General features: G+C 34.8%; 1 protein-coding gene and 2 long non-coding RNA genes across 7 annotated transcripts; 2 read left to right on the top strand and 1 right to left on the bottom strand.

The window, feature by feature from the left end:
- Nucleotides 1-389: 389 nt before the first annotated feature.
- LOC122144612 lies at nucleotides 390-1,791 on the top strand. Its single transcript, XR_006159780.1, has 3 exons — nucleotides 390-566; nucleotides 1,037-1,154; nucleotides 1,667-1,791. It is a non-coding gene; the product is annotated as an uncharacterized LOC122144612 (long non-coding RNA).
- Nucleotides 1,792-2,539: 748 nt separating this feature from the next.
- Nucleotides 2,540-10,670, top strand: LOC109090600 (negative elongation factor B-like). The gene is made up of 13 exons (XM_042755627.1): nucleotides 2,540-2,810; nucleotides 4,079-4,239; nucleotides 4,322-4,421; nucleotides 4,588-4,818; nucleotides 5,164-5,349; nucleotides 5,676-5,788; nucleotides 5,889-5,991; nucleotides 6,878-6,973; nucleotides 7,068-7,210; nucleotides 7,297-7,403; nucleotides 7,492-7,633; nucleotides 7,782-7,890; nucleotides 10,168-10,670. The coding sequence occupies exons 1-13, from the start codon at nucleotides 2,709-2,711 to the stop codon at nucleotides 10,315-10,317; spliced, it is 1,743 nt and encodes a 580-aa protein (XP_042611561.1). The 5' UTR covers nucleotides 2,540-2,708; the 3' UTR covers nucleotides 10,318-10,670.
- Nucleotides 10,671-12,761: 2,091 nt separating this feature from the next.
- On the bottom strand, nucleotides 12,762-15,384 carry LOC109064418. 5 transcript variants are annotated; one of them, XR_006159772.1, is made up of 6 exons: nucleotides 15,227-15,384; nucleotides 14,917-14,986; nucleotides 14,743-14,802; nucleotides 14,551-14,641; nucleotides 14,221-14,380; nucleotides 12,762-12,870 (listed from the first exon to the last, which is right to left on the bottom strand). It is a non-coding gene; the product is annotated as an uncharacterized LOC109064418 (long non-coding RNA). The 5 variants fall into 5 exon arrangements; XR_006159777.1 differs by having other exon boundaries at nucleotides 14,917-14,961; XR_006159776.1 differs by having other exon boundaries at nucleotides 15,232-15,384.
- Between the last annotated feature and the right edge of the window lie 1,951 nt (nucleotides 15,385-17,335).

Genomic DNA, 17,335 nt, shown 5'->3' with positions numbered 1-17,335 from the left:
ATGCCATCTAGTGTCAGATTGATGTCTGTTTGCATGTCTGAGAAGTTTTGTGTTTCTGTACTTCACATACAGACCTTTTTAGGGCACAAAAATAGTGACCTTTTTTTACCCTTACAAGTTTGCTTTTGCTACTGTTATTTCAATAAATCTTTTCCAACACTGCACTACATACAACCAGCTGTGTGGACCATTTAAAAACCCAAATTAAGTTACCAAAAGCTAAACATCAGCACACATGCTACAGCTTAAACGCAATCTAAAATCAATCAGTATAAAGTCAGCAGAAATCCACACTTTGACAGTCAAGACATTTCATATAAATTTGAGAAATTTGTTTTGCAATTCGGTTTACTTTAGTGCTAATGTGTCAAAGTCAGTAGATTCTGACATCCTGGCTACAATCTTGACTACAGTCGATCAGCAAATGTCACTGTAGTTTTTGTTTACAGTAGATTACAATGCAATTGCAAATATTTACCACAATTGCAGCTCTATTTATTTCATTTATATGCATCCTTCTGCTCATCATCAACACTGAAGACATCAAAGGAACAGTACAGCTCTTGGTAATGACAATTTTGTTGTTCATAAAACATGCTACAAATCAGACAAAGATGACACAAGATTGTCCAGACAGAGAACTTTTGATTAGATTTGATTATAGAAAAAAAAAAAAAAACTTTTTTCTGGCAAGATGAAGATGAATCTCTTTTTGGCATGTGGCAGGCAGCCACTGAATGTCAACTGACAACTTTAATGACAGTCCAACTGGTTGCTTCTGAATCATGATTGCTGTTGCTCCTGCCATAAACAGCTCAAAAACATTAAAAAGATTCTTGTGAAAGCTCTTATTAAATAAGAAAAAAAAATCTAATTGATTTGAAAGAACAGTTGACTTAAAGCCAAGTTATATTTCCATGCATTTATTTTAATAAATACATACAAAACATCAAATATGAGTGCCATCACTAACTACACAATGAAATGTTTTTGAATAGTTTTTTTTAGCCTAAGCTTCAGTTTTGTTTGTTTTTAGTATGGGATAGTCCTGGATGCTGGATCCTCTCACACTTCTATGTTCATCTACAACTGGCCAGCAGACAAGCAGAACTGTACCGGCATAGTCAGTCAACACAGCGGGTTTCATGCCAAAGGTGAGTAGATAGTAAGTATGACAAATAGTGTGAGATCACTAGAAACATCTGTGTGTGTAATTCTATAAAATACAGAATTTTCAGTTAAATCCTTTTTATGGAAAAATGACCCATATCTTAGCTTCAGTTTGTATCACAAAATTCAAAAGTCAGATATTGCAGAATTCAGAGAATAAATTCAGACATTTAACTTTAATAAAATTCCTGAATTTGTTCTTAAATTTTATCTCATTGTTATGCTTCTGTTATTATCATTTGGACATTGCTCCAGGTCTACACATCTGCATAAATGTAAATGAGATAATAGACAAAGTGTCTTTGCCCCATTTTCTCTCTCTTTCCACTGATTTCCTGACAACTTTCGATGAGTGGCAAACAAAATTAAAAATAAATAAATGAATTAATACATACATACATACATACATAAAATCCTTTAGCTCAGTTTTACACTTAGCATTCAGTTAAATTTTCAAACTACCTTTTTATTTTATTTTCCCCCCTCTCTTACACAGGAGTTGGGATCTCCAGTTATGCAGGTAGCAGAGGAGGATCAGCCCGTATAGTCTTGAGGAATGTATGGAACAAGCCATGCAGGAGATCCCAAAGTCAAGAAAACAAACCCACCCCATCTTATCTCCCACACAAAGCAGGAAACAACTGAAGACTCAGTCAGAAAGGACTATACACTGATTAGTTTTAGATTTTTATATGTATTAAATATATTAGATTTTTATATTTATAACTTTTCTCAATGTCCACTGTTACAATAACACATTTACCTAATACAGTGTGATTTTGTAAAAACTGGTCAGGAAAAACAGAACCGTACACTAACATTTCAGAAATCATACCCAGCTGCACAGACTGCTTAGACTAGTCTTAAAAAGTTAGTCATGCAATTGTATTTTTCTAGACTGGTCATAAATTTTAAAATCAGGTAGACTGTCTAATTTGAATTGAAAAGTAAGACTAGTTACCCCTTAGCTAACTGCTAATTGGTCAAAATAGTTCTTAAGACACAGTCTTAACAATCCTTAGTTTCTGATCATCAATCCTGAACGCAATTCTTGTTAATTGTTTATTATGAATTTAATTTAATTTTTAATTTCATACTTAATTTTATTTTGTCTAAGAGGCAAAATTTTATTAACCTCGACTGGAATCGTTATAAATAAAGTGTAGCTAATATCACAAAAACCATTTCAAACAAATTCATTTAAATCAAATCAAATAAAATCAAACATTTTTCAACGGTTTGAAAACTCTTTTAATACTGGTTTTCAATGATGAGGGCATTTTAGTAGACAAATTTACTCAAATTTAGTAGCGCTTGACAGGCTAGCGTGACGCCTGAAGGCCAGCTAGGAACATTTCTGAGGCGGAACTTATTACGATGAATCAGAAACAAGAGTCTGTTGACGAGGTTGCACAGTTAGGAAGCGTGCGAATACAGATAACGAACAATGCAAATCTAGCCAACATCTGTTGGATTTCTGCTCTCAATGCATTCGATTTTGTTTTGATAGTGCAGTTAAATAGAGACAGTGACTCAAAATGTTTGCAGGTTTACCGGAGCTGGGAATATCCAATGGAGAAGATCTTAAAGAAACTCTGACTAACTGTACGGAACCCCTGAAAGCCATCGACCAGTTTCAGGTTAGAGCTTAATACACCTGGACATGTGCCTCTTTCTCAAAAGTAAAACAGCCACAGTCTTCGGATGTCTTGCATTATGCATAAAGCATGTCGCTCGCGCTCGCATGCAGCAGTCATCTTCATTCATTATAATGGGAGGGATCTAGTTTCTTGCCTCGCTTGCGGTGTGACTTGTCATTTGACAGCCTATGACCAGACGATTAAACGGTTATCGATTTGAGCTAACTAACTGATATCTATTACGTTACTAGTAATGATTTTAATTACTAGTAAGTAATCCAATATTCTCTTTTCTAGTGTCTAAATGTAGCTTTACTGATTACTAAGAACTAAGGATTAAGTACTAATACCCAGTGAATATCCTTGTGGAAAGAATAGTTCTTATTAGCTGTGCCGTTCAAATCTTAAACGTATATTTAAAAATCTGTACTCGCAGATAATGTAATATTATTGAACTAAAAGGCCATTTAATTGTCTTACTGTACACGTTAATATTTAAATTTCTTAACACACTTAAGTAAACTTTTAAAAATTGTTTTGTAATAATGTCAAATTAAAAGTTTGACTTTAAAGTATGTTTACATTTTTTTATATAATCTTTTGTCATGCTTTAAAGAAGTACACTTAATTTGATGTGTTGTCTAATATGTAACATTGTCTGCACATATAAAGCACTTGATTATAATTGAATTAATAGTAGTATATTATTTGGTCATATATTTAAAGTTAATATATTTTAAATGTGCTCGAACTTCATCATTGCAGATATATTTAAAAACATGAAAAGTGCATAGTTTCATTGCAATTAAGTGTCTGAAAACATATATCCAGGTATATTCTTTTAAAGTATATTTTTCCATAAATAGTACTTTTTTTTCATAAGTATGGTAAAGTGTACATTGACAAAAAATTAGTTTGAGACTGGCAACAATGAAAAACTTATTTGTTGCTTTTGGGATAGTAACTAGCATCAAAATAATATAAGTATTAGTATTGTAATATATCAAAATTGAAAAGGTAAATACTTAGAACTACTAATGTACTAATTATCTGCTAATCTACTATTAATAAGTAGTGACATTTAATGAATAGTTACTAGTAAAATTGAAACCGGTACTAGTTACTATTTGGTTCCTTAGTAATAAAAAATAAGTACTTAACAAATGCTTATCTATAAAATAAGGATGCTAGTTTGTTTTGCGTGTAATAAAAATCATGTTGTGTTTTATCTTGGTGTGTTTTTATTATAACTTTTTTGTCATTCACAGATGGAAAATGGCATATTGTTGCCAACCCTACAGTCCGCACTGCCTTTCCTGGACCTTCACGGGACTCCACGGCTGGAGTTTCATCAGTCAGTCTTTGATGAACTTCGAGAAAAGCTCATGGAGCGTGTTGCCACCATTGCAGAGGGCAAGGATGAGGACAGGTGAATGCAATGTTTGATTTTGAACAAATTTATTATAAAGCAGATCATAAATCATACTTATACATCCCTTAAATTCACACAGATACATAAAGCTGGAAGAACTTCTTGAGAAAAGCTTCCCACTGGTGAAGATGCCATCCATACAGCCCATCGTCATGCAAGTGCTGAAACATCTGCCAAAGGTTTGAATGTGTTCCATGCAATGACCTGTTACAATGGTGGTTATGTTTCAGATATAAGTCAAACTTATTTTGCAGATCATTTCAGCTGTAGGTGTGCAGTCTATTTTGTTATTTTTTGTGACGTTTATGTGTTTAACTGTGACAATCTGATTGGCCTCTCGTGCAGGTACCTGAGAAGAAGCTGAAGCAGGTGATGGCTGATAAAGAGCTGTACAAAGTCTGCGCAGTGGAGGTGAAACGGCAGATTTGGCAAGACAATCAGGCTCTTTTCGGGGACGAGGTGTCTCCTCTGTTGAAACAGTATATTGTGGAGAAGGAAGCAGCTCTTTTCAGCAGTGACCTCTCCATCCTTCACAACTTTTTCAGTCCTTCACCCAAAACACGGCGACAGGGTGAAGTAAGTGCCAGGTGTTTTTTTTTTCTAACGCTATTACAATTAGTTAAGTCAGTGTTTAGTTATACCTGTAAGCTGCCCAATTAAATACAGTGTCTATATTATAGTATGTTTATACTGAAGCATAATGGGCCAGTCTAATTCGGACTGTTTAGATCATTAATCTTATCATTCAATTTAAGAACTCTCAGTATTAATGTAATGTATATATTCATTAAATCTTAAAATAAGTTTAATCTGCAAAAAAAATTTTTTCTTTTGACAAACTTGGATTTTGGTGATTATGTTGCCGTGGAACAACAAACAGCTCTGTCCTCACTGTGACTTTTTTTTTTCTTTTTTTGTCAGGTGGTGTTGAAGCTGACTCAAATGATTGGAAAGAATGTGAAGCTCTATGATATGGTACTACAGTTCCTGCGGACGCTATTCCTGCGCACACGGAACGTACACTACTGCACCCTGCGAGCCGAGCTGCTCATGTCCCTTCATGACCTCGACGTCAGTGAAATCTGTTCAGTCGACCCCTGTCATAAGGTGTGGAACCAGTTTCCTGTCTGTACTAGCCAACACATCTTTTCAAACGTAACTTCATGATTATTGAGCACCATTTAAAGGGGAGACTTCCGACTTCCAAATTATGTTTGTACAAAATGGCCTAACTAACTGTTACAGAAAGGTACAGGGACTGGAAACGTTCTGGAAGTCAGACCCTGAAGAACTTTTTTGATTGTTTAGACATTAAAACAATTAAAAGCTGTTTGAAACTACAGCAGTGTGTGATCATGTACCATAAGGGTGACCACTTTCAAACAGATTCAAAAAGATACAAAACATTTATCTTTGCTCTCATCCTTTTGCAGTTTTCTTGGTGTTTGGATGCCTGCATCAGGGAAAAGTTTGTGGATGCTAAACGGGCTCGAGAGTTACAAGGCTTCCTGGATGGGGTCAAGAAAGGGCAGGAGCAAGTGCTAGGGTACAAGATTCACATATCCATACAGACACGATGCAACACAGCATAGAATAAACCCATAAAACTTTAAAAATGTAACACTCTCTACCTCTGTCTTTCACAGTGACCTCTCTATGATCCTGTGTGACCCATTTGCCTGTAACACACTAGTGTTGAGTACCGTGAGGAACCTTCAAGAGCTTTTGAGCCAGGACGCCCTGCCCAGAGTAAGAACTCCAGCTCATAGTTGGTCTTAGATTATAGTAGACATCTTTTTGTTGTTAATGAAAACTAATAAAAGTATTTTTTGATAATTGCAATGAAGCTGAAATTAAGTAACACATTGATGAAAAACTTAAACTTGGTTAAAATTAGAAATGTTTTCTTGGCAACTAACCAAAATAAGTTAAGTACTAAAATTACTAAAACTGAAATAATTTTATATTTTAAGTCTTTATTTTTTTAATTTTTTCTTATTTATTCATTCTTATCTTTTATAACACATTGCAATCAATTAACTTATTTTTTACATTGCCTGGGGTTTGTTTTTGAGTTCAAATTGTAGAGCAAATTGTATAAATTCAATGAAGATGTTTCACAAAACTGAAATAAAAGTCAATTAAATCTAAATAGAAATATAAAAAATAACAAAAAAAGCATATTACAAAATGACTAAATATATCAATACTAGGGCTGTCAAATGATTAATCACGATTAATCACATCCAAAATAAAAGTTTTGTTTACATAATATATGTATGTGTACAGGGTATATTTATTATGTATATATAAATACACACACATAAATTATATATTTAGAAAATATTTACATGTATATACATTTATATATTTATATTCTTATATTTTATATTATATATAAATATATTTAATATATATAAACATAACATATTCTTCTTAATATATACATGCATGTGTGTGTATTTATGTATACATAATAAATATACACAGTATACACACATATATTATGTAAACAAAACTTTTATTTTGGATGTGATTAATCGTGATTAATCATTTGACAGCCCTAATCAATACACTATGATAGTATAACACTGCTGTCCTATTGATGCTTTGAAATCACTGTGTTCATGTACAGGACAGCCCTGACCTTCTCCTCCTGCTGCGGATGCTTTCTCTTGGCCAGGGTGCCTGGGATATGATTGACAGCCAGGTTTTTAAAGAGCCCCGAATGGTAAGATGAACAATTAGCATTCTTCAATACACCATAATCTAATATTTGAAATGGGTTTGAACAATTACTGAAGGCTGGTCTTGTTCACCATCAGGATTTGGAGGTGGTAACACGCTTTTTGCCTGCCGTGATGTCAATAGTGGTGGATGACTACACGTTCACTGTGGAGCAGAAACTGCCGAGTGAGGAGAAGACCTCTCTCACGTACCCCACCACCCTGCCTGAAACCTTCTCTAGGTATCTGCATTAGGTATGCTCCTCAGCTCAATATATTCAGCAAACGCTCACTTTTCTAAAATGGATGGTGTTTTTGTCTTGTCTAGGTATATACAGGAAAACAGGGTGGCGTGTGAGATCGGTCTTTATTATGTGCTTCATATTGCTAAGCAGAGGAATAAAAATGCTTTACAGCGGCTTCTGCCTGCACTGGGTGAGACTCCTGTCAGATACTTTGGATTAATGGATCCACAAGTCAAAGCCTCACAGAGACTGAGCACTTTGTGTGTGTGTTTGTGCAGTTGATACCTATAATGACATGGCATTCGGAGACATCTTTCTTCATCTTCTCACTGGCCATCTGACTCTGCTCTCTGACGAATTTGGATCAGAGGAGTTTTGTACTGCTGTCTTTGATAACTTCCTCCTCACATCTTTCTCTAGGTCTGTATTATCTTTTTTTAATTGCATCAAATAGTGCAAATTCTTCAGTGCTTGAAAGAAAAATATGAATTTGTAAGAAAAAAAAATCAAGGTTAATAGAGTGGCTCGGTTCACCACAGTTCTATGTTTTTGCTCTCATTTTTTGCAGTAAGGAGAATGTTCACAGACACTGTCTTCGCTTATTGAATCATCTCCAACAGAAGGTACTGGCGTCCTACATGGAGACCGTAATGAAGACGCTTGAACCACCAAAACAGGTATTTTACAGAAAACTGACTGAATGTTAATTTGCTAAAACAGTGCCTAAATAGCTGTAGCTACTAATGTTAATGCAACAATGTCTGTCCACTTTTTCAGTGCCCTTAGTTCTGGGAAATATTTTTCCCAACTTTGATTATACATAGAAAATTACAGAATATATATATATATATATATTCAATTCAATTCAATTCAAGTTTATTTGTATAGCGCTTTTTACGATACAAATCATTACAAAGCAACTTTACAGAAAATTAAGTTTCTACAATATTTAGTAGTAGCTTATCAGTGATGACTGTCAGTTCATGTGCATATAGCAGAAATGTTTAGAAACATCAATAAAAAGACGTAAACAAACAGACGATTAACACTATTAACAGCAATTATGCACATCAAACTTATAGCAAAATGTGGTAGTTCTGTATGTTGTCTACTTGACAGAAAAAACCTATCCACTCTGAGGGGCTGGCATCATCTCTTCTCAGGTGTTCTGGATCCAGACTGGAGCTTGTGTAAATCCTAGTTACCACGGGATGTAAATCCCGTGGCAAAGCAGAGAAACAAATAGAGACATAATTAGCGTAGCTGCTGTTCCAGCCAAGTAAAATTAATTAATTTAAACCCAAGCTAAAGAATAATAATGCACATTTGATCAGATATAACTGCAGTCCAAAATTATGAGATGCATTATTTGAATGCTTGGCCAAAGAGGTGTGTTTTTAATCTAGATTTAAACAGAAAGAGTGTGTCTGAGCCCCGAACATTATCAGGAAGACTATTCCAGAGTTTGGGAGCCAAATGCGAAAAAGCTCTACCTCCTTTAGTGGACTTTGCTATCCTAGGTACTATCAAAAGTCCAGCGTTTTGTGACCTTAGGGAGCGTGATGGGTTGTAGCGTGGTAGAAGACTAGTTAGGTACGCAGGAGCTAAGCCATTAAGGGCCTTATAAGTAAGTAATAATATTTTGTAACTGATACGGAACTTAATAGGTAGCCAGTGCAGAGACTGTAGTATTGGGGTAATATGATCATATTTTCTTGACCTGGTAAGGACTCTAGCCGCTTCATTTTGGACTACCTGTAGCTTGTTTATTGAGGATGCAGGACAACCATCTAGCAGTGCATTACAATAGTCCAGTCTAGAGGTCATGAATGCATGAACTAGCTTTTCTGCATCAGGAACAGGTAACATATTTCTTAGCTTGGCAATGTTTCTAAGATGGAAGAATGCTGTTTTTTGTAACATGTGAAATATGATTTTCAAAAGACAAGTTACTGTCTAATATAACACCCAGATTTTTTACAGTAGAGGAAGTAAACAGTACATCCGTCTAGTTGCAAATTGTAATCTACGAGATTCTGTGTAATGTTTTCTGGTCCAATAAGTAATATCTCTGTCTTATCTGAATTTAATAGGAGAAAATTATTGGTCATCCAATCTTTTAAATTTGTAACACATTCTGTTAGCTTAGATAATTTAGAAGTTTCACCTGGTCTTGTTGAGATATATAGTTGAGTATCATCAGCATAACAGTGGAAACTAATCCCGTATTTTCTAATGATATTACCAAGGGGCAACATGTATATTGAAAATAGCAGAGGACCTAGGACAGATCCTTGTGGCACTCCATATTTTACTGGTGATAAATGAGATGACTCCCCATTTAGATAGACAAATTTTTTTTTTTTTTTTTTTTTTTTGAAGTTTTTTGCAAGGTATGCATATCATTCATAGAAAATATATTTCGAGTTAATTATATTTTTATAAAAATATTTTAATAATTTTGAGAGCATAGGGAAACTGACTTCATTTGCAGTGACTGGTTGATGCAATTTGCTTGCCAGGATTCTCTGATTGGTAGACATTTCTTAGCAGTATCATGGGTAATGTAGTTTTTCACCAGGAATTCTGCAGCTGAACACACATATCTAAAAAATAAGTTGATAGTTTTTCAGAAGAAGCATATACCATTAATTAACATCATTCAGTATCACGGTAGTGACTGTTTAAGTTATTCACTTTGATTAAAGATTGCCAAAAACAAAAAAATTTCCTTTGAAACAGCGTGCAGTGATGACTCATTCATAAAACCAGATTAAGAAATGGAGTCAGTTTTTTTTTTATTTATTTTTTTTTATGTGGACTTGAAAGGTCGCTAGATGGCACCTCATCCATAACTGTTCAAAGATGATAAAATGTTCTCTGTTCCTCTCTGTACTGTTTCTCTTATACTGACATTTTATAAAGTAACCAAATTTTAATTGATGTTATTACAGAGCAGTGAGTCAGTGAAGGAAGTTTATACCCTGTTGAAGGAGAAGCTCGAAGCTTCTAAAAAAAGCCCCCCGGAACAAGAGGAAGCCCCTTCTCTGGATCTGGGCCTTCACCCTGTCACTGTGCCCTCCACCCCCACAACCCCTCTTTGAGGGAGACTCGGTGCCACAGCCACTAGAGAGCAGAAACAGTCTGATGTCATAAAGACTGACCTGAACGTGTGTAAAATGGAACAATGCTGGTTATACGAGTTGATGTTTTTCTTCTTCGTTTTTTTTCTTTTCTTTTTTAAAGGTCATTTTAAAAGCCTTTTCCATTTTGCAATTTTGTTGGCTCAGCTCTTTTTCCATTTATATGCTTCTTTTAAGAAAATGTAGACTTGTTTCATTGTTGAATGAGTTCCAATATAGTGTCTAATGTACAGCATTTTAATGTTGAATGTGTTTTGCTTTGGATTGTGTCAGCGACAAGCTCTAGTGTAAATAAAATAATGGGTTAGAACGTTTACAGTCTTCGATTTTGGAGTGTTTAGATGCATTAAACTTAACTGATTAGATTTATTTTTATTTTTTGGCCAATACTGTGTCCAAGCTAGACATGGCTACAAGACACAATACACTCAATCACAAAACACTGCCATTCAGAAGATTGGCGGCCTCTCTTTCTGCAAGCAAACTGCTGTCTGGCGCTTGCAACTAAATGGATAAGTACAAAGTATTATTATTAAATAAAGTACAAAGTATTATTATTATCATTAATAATAATGATGATAATAAACATTTAACAATATGCAAATTACATACTCAATAACTGATACAATCTTTGTCATGTAATACAATTTTTTTTACATAGAAAGATAAATGAAATATGTCATATTAAAAAGTGATTTCCTGGCCTGGAAGTCTCATGAATATTTGTACAGTTTTTAAGAAATTATAAAAAAAAAAGTCATGGGAAATTTCTACAGTTATGCTTAGCACTTACAAATTCCACCATTTTTTTTTTTTAAACTTGGCTTCATCCAGTGTTTAGAATCTGTTCTAAAATTTTTGTTTTATTTATTAATTTTTTTTTTTTTTTTGTCATCTATTGACCTGTGTTGTACATAAAATGCCTAGGACATCCTTGGGGCTGCTGTCTCCACCTAGTGTCTTGTAATGGCCTGTTGTTGTGACGTGTCATATGCAGTAGCTACAGTCTCTAACCTCAACAGTCCCTCCTCATACTGTCCTTCTTTTGTCATTGTCAGTTGCTAGCAATTGTGTAGCATAACTAACATGATGGCATTCAGTCGGATTTTGCCAGTCATCACCTGGTGGAAATTGTTACAGTGTATGGGAAATAAAATAACCGCAACATTTAAAATCTTCCCCACACTGCTAAAAGTGTTTATCTCATAAAAGCACTGGTTAAAATAAATAGTAATTACAAAAATATATAAGAAACACATGCCCACTTTTGAAACCGAGAAGACACCAAGCGCCCAGAGAGATGATGAACTCTTCCTCTCTTTACTTCAGTTAAAAAAAGCCTGTTTTACTGTCTATGCAGCGGTTGTTGTGACATAACTGTGCCCATCCCATCTTAATTATTTTATGTCACAATGTTTCTTTGCTTTACATTTTTTCAACTTCCGATTTATAAGAGTTTTAAAATAAAAGAACATCACGGATTTTCAATATGGTCTCAGAAACGTATGAAAATTGAAAAGCATGTTAATTTTGGCAGTAGTTCCATCTAGTTTGCAAGTCTCAGATGTCCTGGTAGTTCAGTCTACACTGTTAAAAAAAAACTGTCAAATTTACGGTAAAATACCGGCAGCTGTGGTTGCCAGGAATATACCGTGAAAAAAATGTGGAATCTGTAAAAGACAATACGGTATACTGGTTTTGTAACCCTAAATTTTACAGTAGACAACGTATTTTTTTTACCAAAATCATGGTAGAAAAAAACAAATATAGTTGTCAATTATACAGTAATTTTATGTAAAAAATGCAACTTTCCATAGCTTTTTACGGATATTTGCAGTAAAAAAAAAAGTTATAATATAATAATATATACAGTAATTTGTTGTTAATTTAACAGTAATAGGATAGACCCTATTATGGTAAATAACTGTAAAAATAACAGAAATATGTTAAACCTTATTAAAACCTTTGACAGTAAAAAACACAGTAAAATTGTATAACAAATTACAGCATTTTATTTTGACCAGATACATTTTACGGTAAATTCCTTGCAACCACAGCTGCCGGTATTTTACTGCTAAAAATACAGTACAATATGTGGAACATAAATAGTTTACCGTACATTTTACATTTGCAACCACTAAATATAGAAAAATCTAAAGATGCTCATATATAACCAAAGTAGTGAATATTACTGATAAACAATGAGAAAATTTGACATACCATTTGAAAACAGACTAAACATATCATTTTCTCTATATTCCTACCAAACAGCATAGATCTTGAGAATACAGCATGTGTCCATATATATGGCTGGTAATCCATGGAGAAATGAATAAACATGAAACAAAAAATGACCTGCCCCTGACCGATCAACAGTAATGAGTCACTGGGTCCTGCCTTGGTGAAAGGAAAGCACTCAGTGGAGTTTCTAATGCGCATGGTGTCGAAGATACAATCTCTGCAGGAGTACTTCAATGTCCATCAGGAGTTCACTTTGGACTAGCAGGATCCCCTCTGCAGCAAAAAAATTGACAGTTTCAAAAGTTTGATCAGTGCTTAGGCAAAATGCACAGAAATGAACAAAACGTGCTGTCAAAAACAGATCTAATGATAAATGATTTCTTAGGTGTAAAGTATGCAGTTCTTAAAGGATTAGTTCACTTTTAAAAAAACTTTTGCCGATAATTTACTCACCCCCATGTCATCCAAGATGTCCATGTCTTTCTTTCTTCAGTAGAAAAGAAATTAAGGTTTTTGATGAAAACATTCCAGGATTTTTCCCTATATTATGGTCTCCAATTGGACCCAAACGGTTTAAGGTCCAAATTACAGTTTTAGTGCAGCTTCAAAGGGCTTTAAAAAAAAAAAAAAACGATACCAGACGATGAAAAAAAAAGGGTAATATCTAGCGAAACGATCGCTCTATTCAAAAATAAATAAAAAAGTTTACGTTTTATAAGCACAAATGCTCGCCTTGCTCTGTTCTGTGATGCGCGTTATCGTGACGTCACGTAATACGCAATTACGTTGAAAAGGGTCAAGTTGACGTGTTTACAAATGTGCGGAAGGAGGACCATATACACCACATATTCAAATGTTTTTGTGTCAGTTTATCGTTTAAAATGCCCATTTCGTGTGCGTATCCTGGGTGCTTTAATATTAAAAAGCCTAAAAGAAAATGTTCTTCAGGACAGAAATTTTTCAAGCGTGACCTTTTCAACGTAATTGCGTATTACGTGACGTCACGAACGCGCATCACAGAACAGAGCAAGGCGAGCATTTGTGCTTATAAAACTTAAACTTTTTTATTTATTTTTGAAATGAGCGATCGTTTCGCTAGATATTACCCTTTTTCATCGTCTGGTATCGTTTAAAGCCCTTTGAAGCTGCACTAAAACTGTCATTTAGACCTTGAACCGTTTGGGTCCCATTGGAGACCATAATATAGAGAAAAATCCTGGAATGTTTTCATCAAAAACCTTAATTTGTTTTCGACTAAAGAAAGAAAGACATAGACATCTTGGATGACATGGGGGTGAGTAAATTATCAGCAAAAGTTTTTTTTAAAGTGAACTAATCCTTTAAATCTACTTATGTACATTGACAACGCAGCCCTAATCACAATCATAATTTGTTGGAAAACATTGTATTTAAGTTTCCTACTGATTTATCATAGAACTTGAAGTTAATGACTGAATGCATGGTGATGAGACCTATCATTCAATCTACATTTTATAGCGTCAGTTTCCTTCATCGTCGGAATGAAACTGCTCACCTGGAAATGAACCTGAGCTCGGGCTGATTAAGATTAGTGTCTCCTGTCCATCTTTCTTTTGCAAAAACTTGAATAATACCACTGCTTACCTCTTATTGAATCTTTGGGTGCAGACTTAATTGAAGAGCCTCGTATAAACACGATGTGATGTTTAGGGAAACCAAAGAATACAGGCGCCATCCATTCATTTCTGCCAGAAGACTCACAGGGGGGCAACGAAGCTTTCATTGTGGACTGGCTAGATCCCTTCTGCATTCAGAAAGAAAACAAAAGGGGCATACACCATAAATAATAATAACTGACAAAAATAATCTAGATGATGGTCACAAAACCGCATGGAAAAGTGCAAAACAAGTGTCCCTGTGTTGCAGTGTAGCTGAATGTTTTTCAACCAATTTGATTTACGGTAAAACAAATACCAAATATTTCCAGCCAAGGTTTGATTCAATCTTTAGCATGCTTTTCCTGCCATTGTCTTGAAATGGTTTCACCTGTCACTCTCATTTGATGCTGTTTACAAAAACAAAACAGCAATATTGTAAAGGGACAAAGGAAAATAAATTTAATGAAAAAAAAAAAAAAAAAAAAAAGATTATGACCTGAAATCTCACCATTTCCTGAGAGTCACAGGTCCTTTGAGTATCTTTATGGTTTCTGCTCAAATTCAGTATCTGAAAAGGGCAGGAACAAAACAAACCTTTTTAATCATAATAAAGACAAAATAAGATTTAGAGACAACAGAGAAATGTGTAAAATATCTTCTAGAATCTGTTTACTTTACTCACCTTGAAAGAGACTCTCGGGTCTTAGCTGTGTCACCACCCTTAAACCTTAAACACATGCTATAAAAAAATGCTATAATAACAGTTAAAGTCAAGTAATGTTTGTAACAGACAGTGCGGTTTAAATTTCAGTGTTAACAGTTCAGTGCAACACTTAACTTGTTTGCTAATTAGGGCAATACAAAATTCAAATAGTTTAAACTCTAACTAAATTCACAACCTCACTCATAAAAAACGAACTCCTAAAATTATCTATAAAAGCTGGGCTGGTGGGTTTTTATAACAGAGATAACTTGAAGGTGCATGAACTCACCTCACCTCGAATTAATTGTAAGTTGCCAGGATGTCTACAAATTCCGAAGATGCTTGTCCAAGCAGCTATAAATGGCGCGAATACGAGTTCAAAACTACGTCCGTTAGCGAAGCCAACAAGTCTCCTGCAAGAAAAAAAAAAAAGCGCGCGGCACACAGCTCAGCAGCGGGGGTGGGGGGGGTCATTTTCAGGTGACGTCATCCCGCAATGTGATGTCGCTCTTTCTTTCTTTAGGAGGAGGTTTGATCAGAAGTCACGTCTTGCCTTGCTTGCTTCCCCTTTTTTTGGTGAAATGGTTCGCTCATACTGCACAATGTTGCTACCAGAAAACATTTTTTTCTCTGCAATTCGAACGTAAAACGTCTGTACACAGTTTACCAGCAACCAATCAACAGCGATCACACAAACTCAAAATTTAAGGCGGACCCACCTAAGGCGGTCTGATAATATGGCGTGAAACATAACATAAAGTTGTTTTAAAATAATAATTAAAAAAGATTATTGAAATAAATTTTATTCACAACCATGAACTTTATTTTAAACATCTTCTTTTGCTGTTGATTTTTTTATCAGAAGGTTTAACAATGATATACTGCAGGCCTAACTTTTAATCTGTATATTCAGTATCTGAATGTTAAAATAAAAAATACTATCAATTTTATTGTCTTTTACTGCTGATATTTGCTTTTTTTTTAAATTGTATTTACTGGTTGTATTATTACGGTGGACCCTATTTTTTTAACATCTTGCTTCTGTAAAAATGAATGTTTTGTTTGCTTAAAAATCTACAGATTTATACTGTGAATTCCAATGTGCACAACCCCAAAAGATGTAGTTTTACTCAAATAATACCGTAAAATCTAAGTTTTTCAGACATTTTCAACATTACAATATTTAATTGTAAAATGTATGCATATTTATTTGTTTTCACAGAAAATATTTATAATTTCAACATTTTATTACAGTAAAAAACAAAGTTTTATCCAGTCTCACAATTAACGGTTATTCAATCTATTTAATACAGTAAAAGGAAGTTTTTGGTTTTACGCTCCATTACCGTTGGAATTTGACGGTGTTTTGCTGTATATTTTACTGACTTTTTTTACAGTGTACTCGTCCCTGTTCTGTCAGTTCGGACAACATCATACTTGCCTCGCAGCACCAAGGCTGCCTCATTTCATTATTCGTCAAATGTTAAAGCTGCTCAAGGTATGTTCCATGGACTCTTTCTGCGGAATGTTTTCACACACTGACAACATTCTCTTCTGGCACCTGACCTAAATGTCAACATTCTCCCCACTACTCTGTTCAAAAATGTGGCCTAAGCTGATGGATTTCATTGGGAGCCTCAGGTTGTTTCTTCCAAACGGCTGTGTTTGATAGACATCGGGGAAGGCCCAGTTACTTCCAGATGTAGTTGTTAGCAGCCTTTAAGTCAGTCTTCTGGACTGCTGATGAGGTGATGTCACACAGTTTGAGGGGCCAAGCTTTGGTCGATCTTTTTCAGGCTATTAGAGAGCTGTGAGGTGATGGAGACAGCTATGTGCATGTCAGGCATGTCTGCTGTAAAAAACCTTTCCAAACTTCTCACTGGTTGATTCTATTAGGTGTGGGATTTCCTCGCCATCCACTGACAATGAGATGTTGTCCCTCCTGACTCCTTTCCAGATCAAGACCTACGTTACTGGCTGTTTTTATCTTCATCCTGACTCAGGCAGTTAATTTCCACAGTTGGCAACTAACTGTTTAAATAGCTGTGCATGGCATTAGTGCTCTTTTTGTGGGCATTTAAGCCATCCCTTGATTTTTATGACTTTTCACTTGATTTGTGGGTGGCATGTAGCAAGACAAAGTGTATATTTGACTATCTTTAAATAGTTATGAAACTATTACATTAGAAACTAATTATCACTGTTGACTTGAGTTATGCAGAAGGCATATAAGCCTAATGCATTTATTTGGCATCCTAATTTTCAGTTCTGAACTTCCACATTCTCAGATGATCGAACTAGGCCTACATTATCTTTTAGCTTTCACTTGTACTGTAGCCAAATAAAAAATGATGCAACTCCTTAGCATGCTCGATATATTAAATATTATGAAGATCTG

This window comes from Cyprinus carpio, chromosome A5 (assembly GCF_018340385.1).
Source record: "Cyprinus carpio isolate SPL01 chromosome A5, ASM1834038v1, whole genome shotgun sequence".
In the NCBI taxonomy this organism is placed as follows: domain Eukaryota; kingdom Metazoa; phylum Chordata; class Actinopteri; order Cypriniformes; family Cyprinidae; genus Cyprinus; species Cyprinus carpio.
The sequence above is the reverse complement of the archived record's forward strand: the minus strand, read 5'-3'. Positions and strand labels throughout refer to the sequence as shown.

Coding starts and splice junctions, on each gene's coding strand:
- LOC109090600 (XM_042755627.1), top strand. CDS start 2,709: ATGTTTGCAGGTTTACCGGAGCTGGGAATATCCAATGGAGAAGATCTT. Junction 5,992..6,877: donor GCCAGGACGCCCTGCCCAGA/GTAAGAACTCCA, acceptor GTTCATGTACAG/GACAGCCCTGACCTTCTCCT. Junction 7,634..7,781: donor CTCCTCACATCTTTCTCTAG/GTCTGTATTATC, acceptor CATTTTTTGCAG/TAAGGAGAATGTTCACAGAC.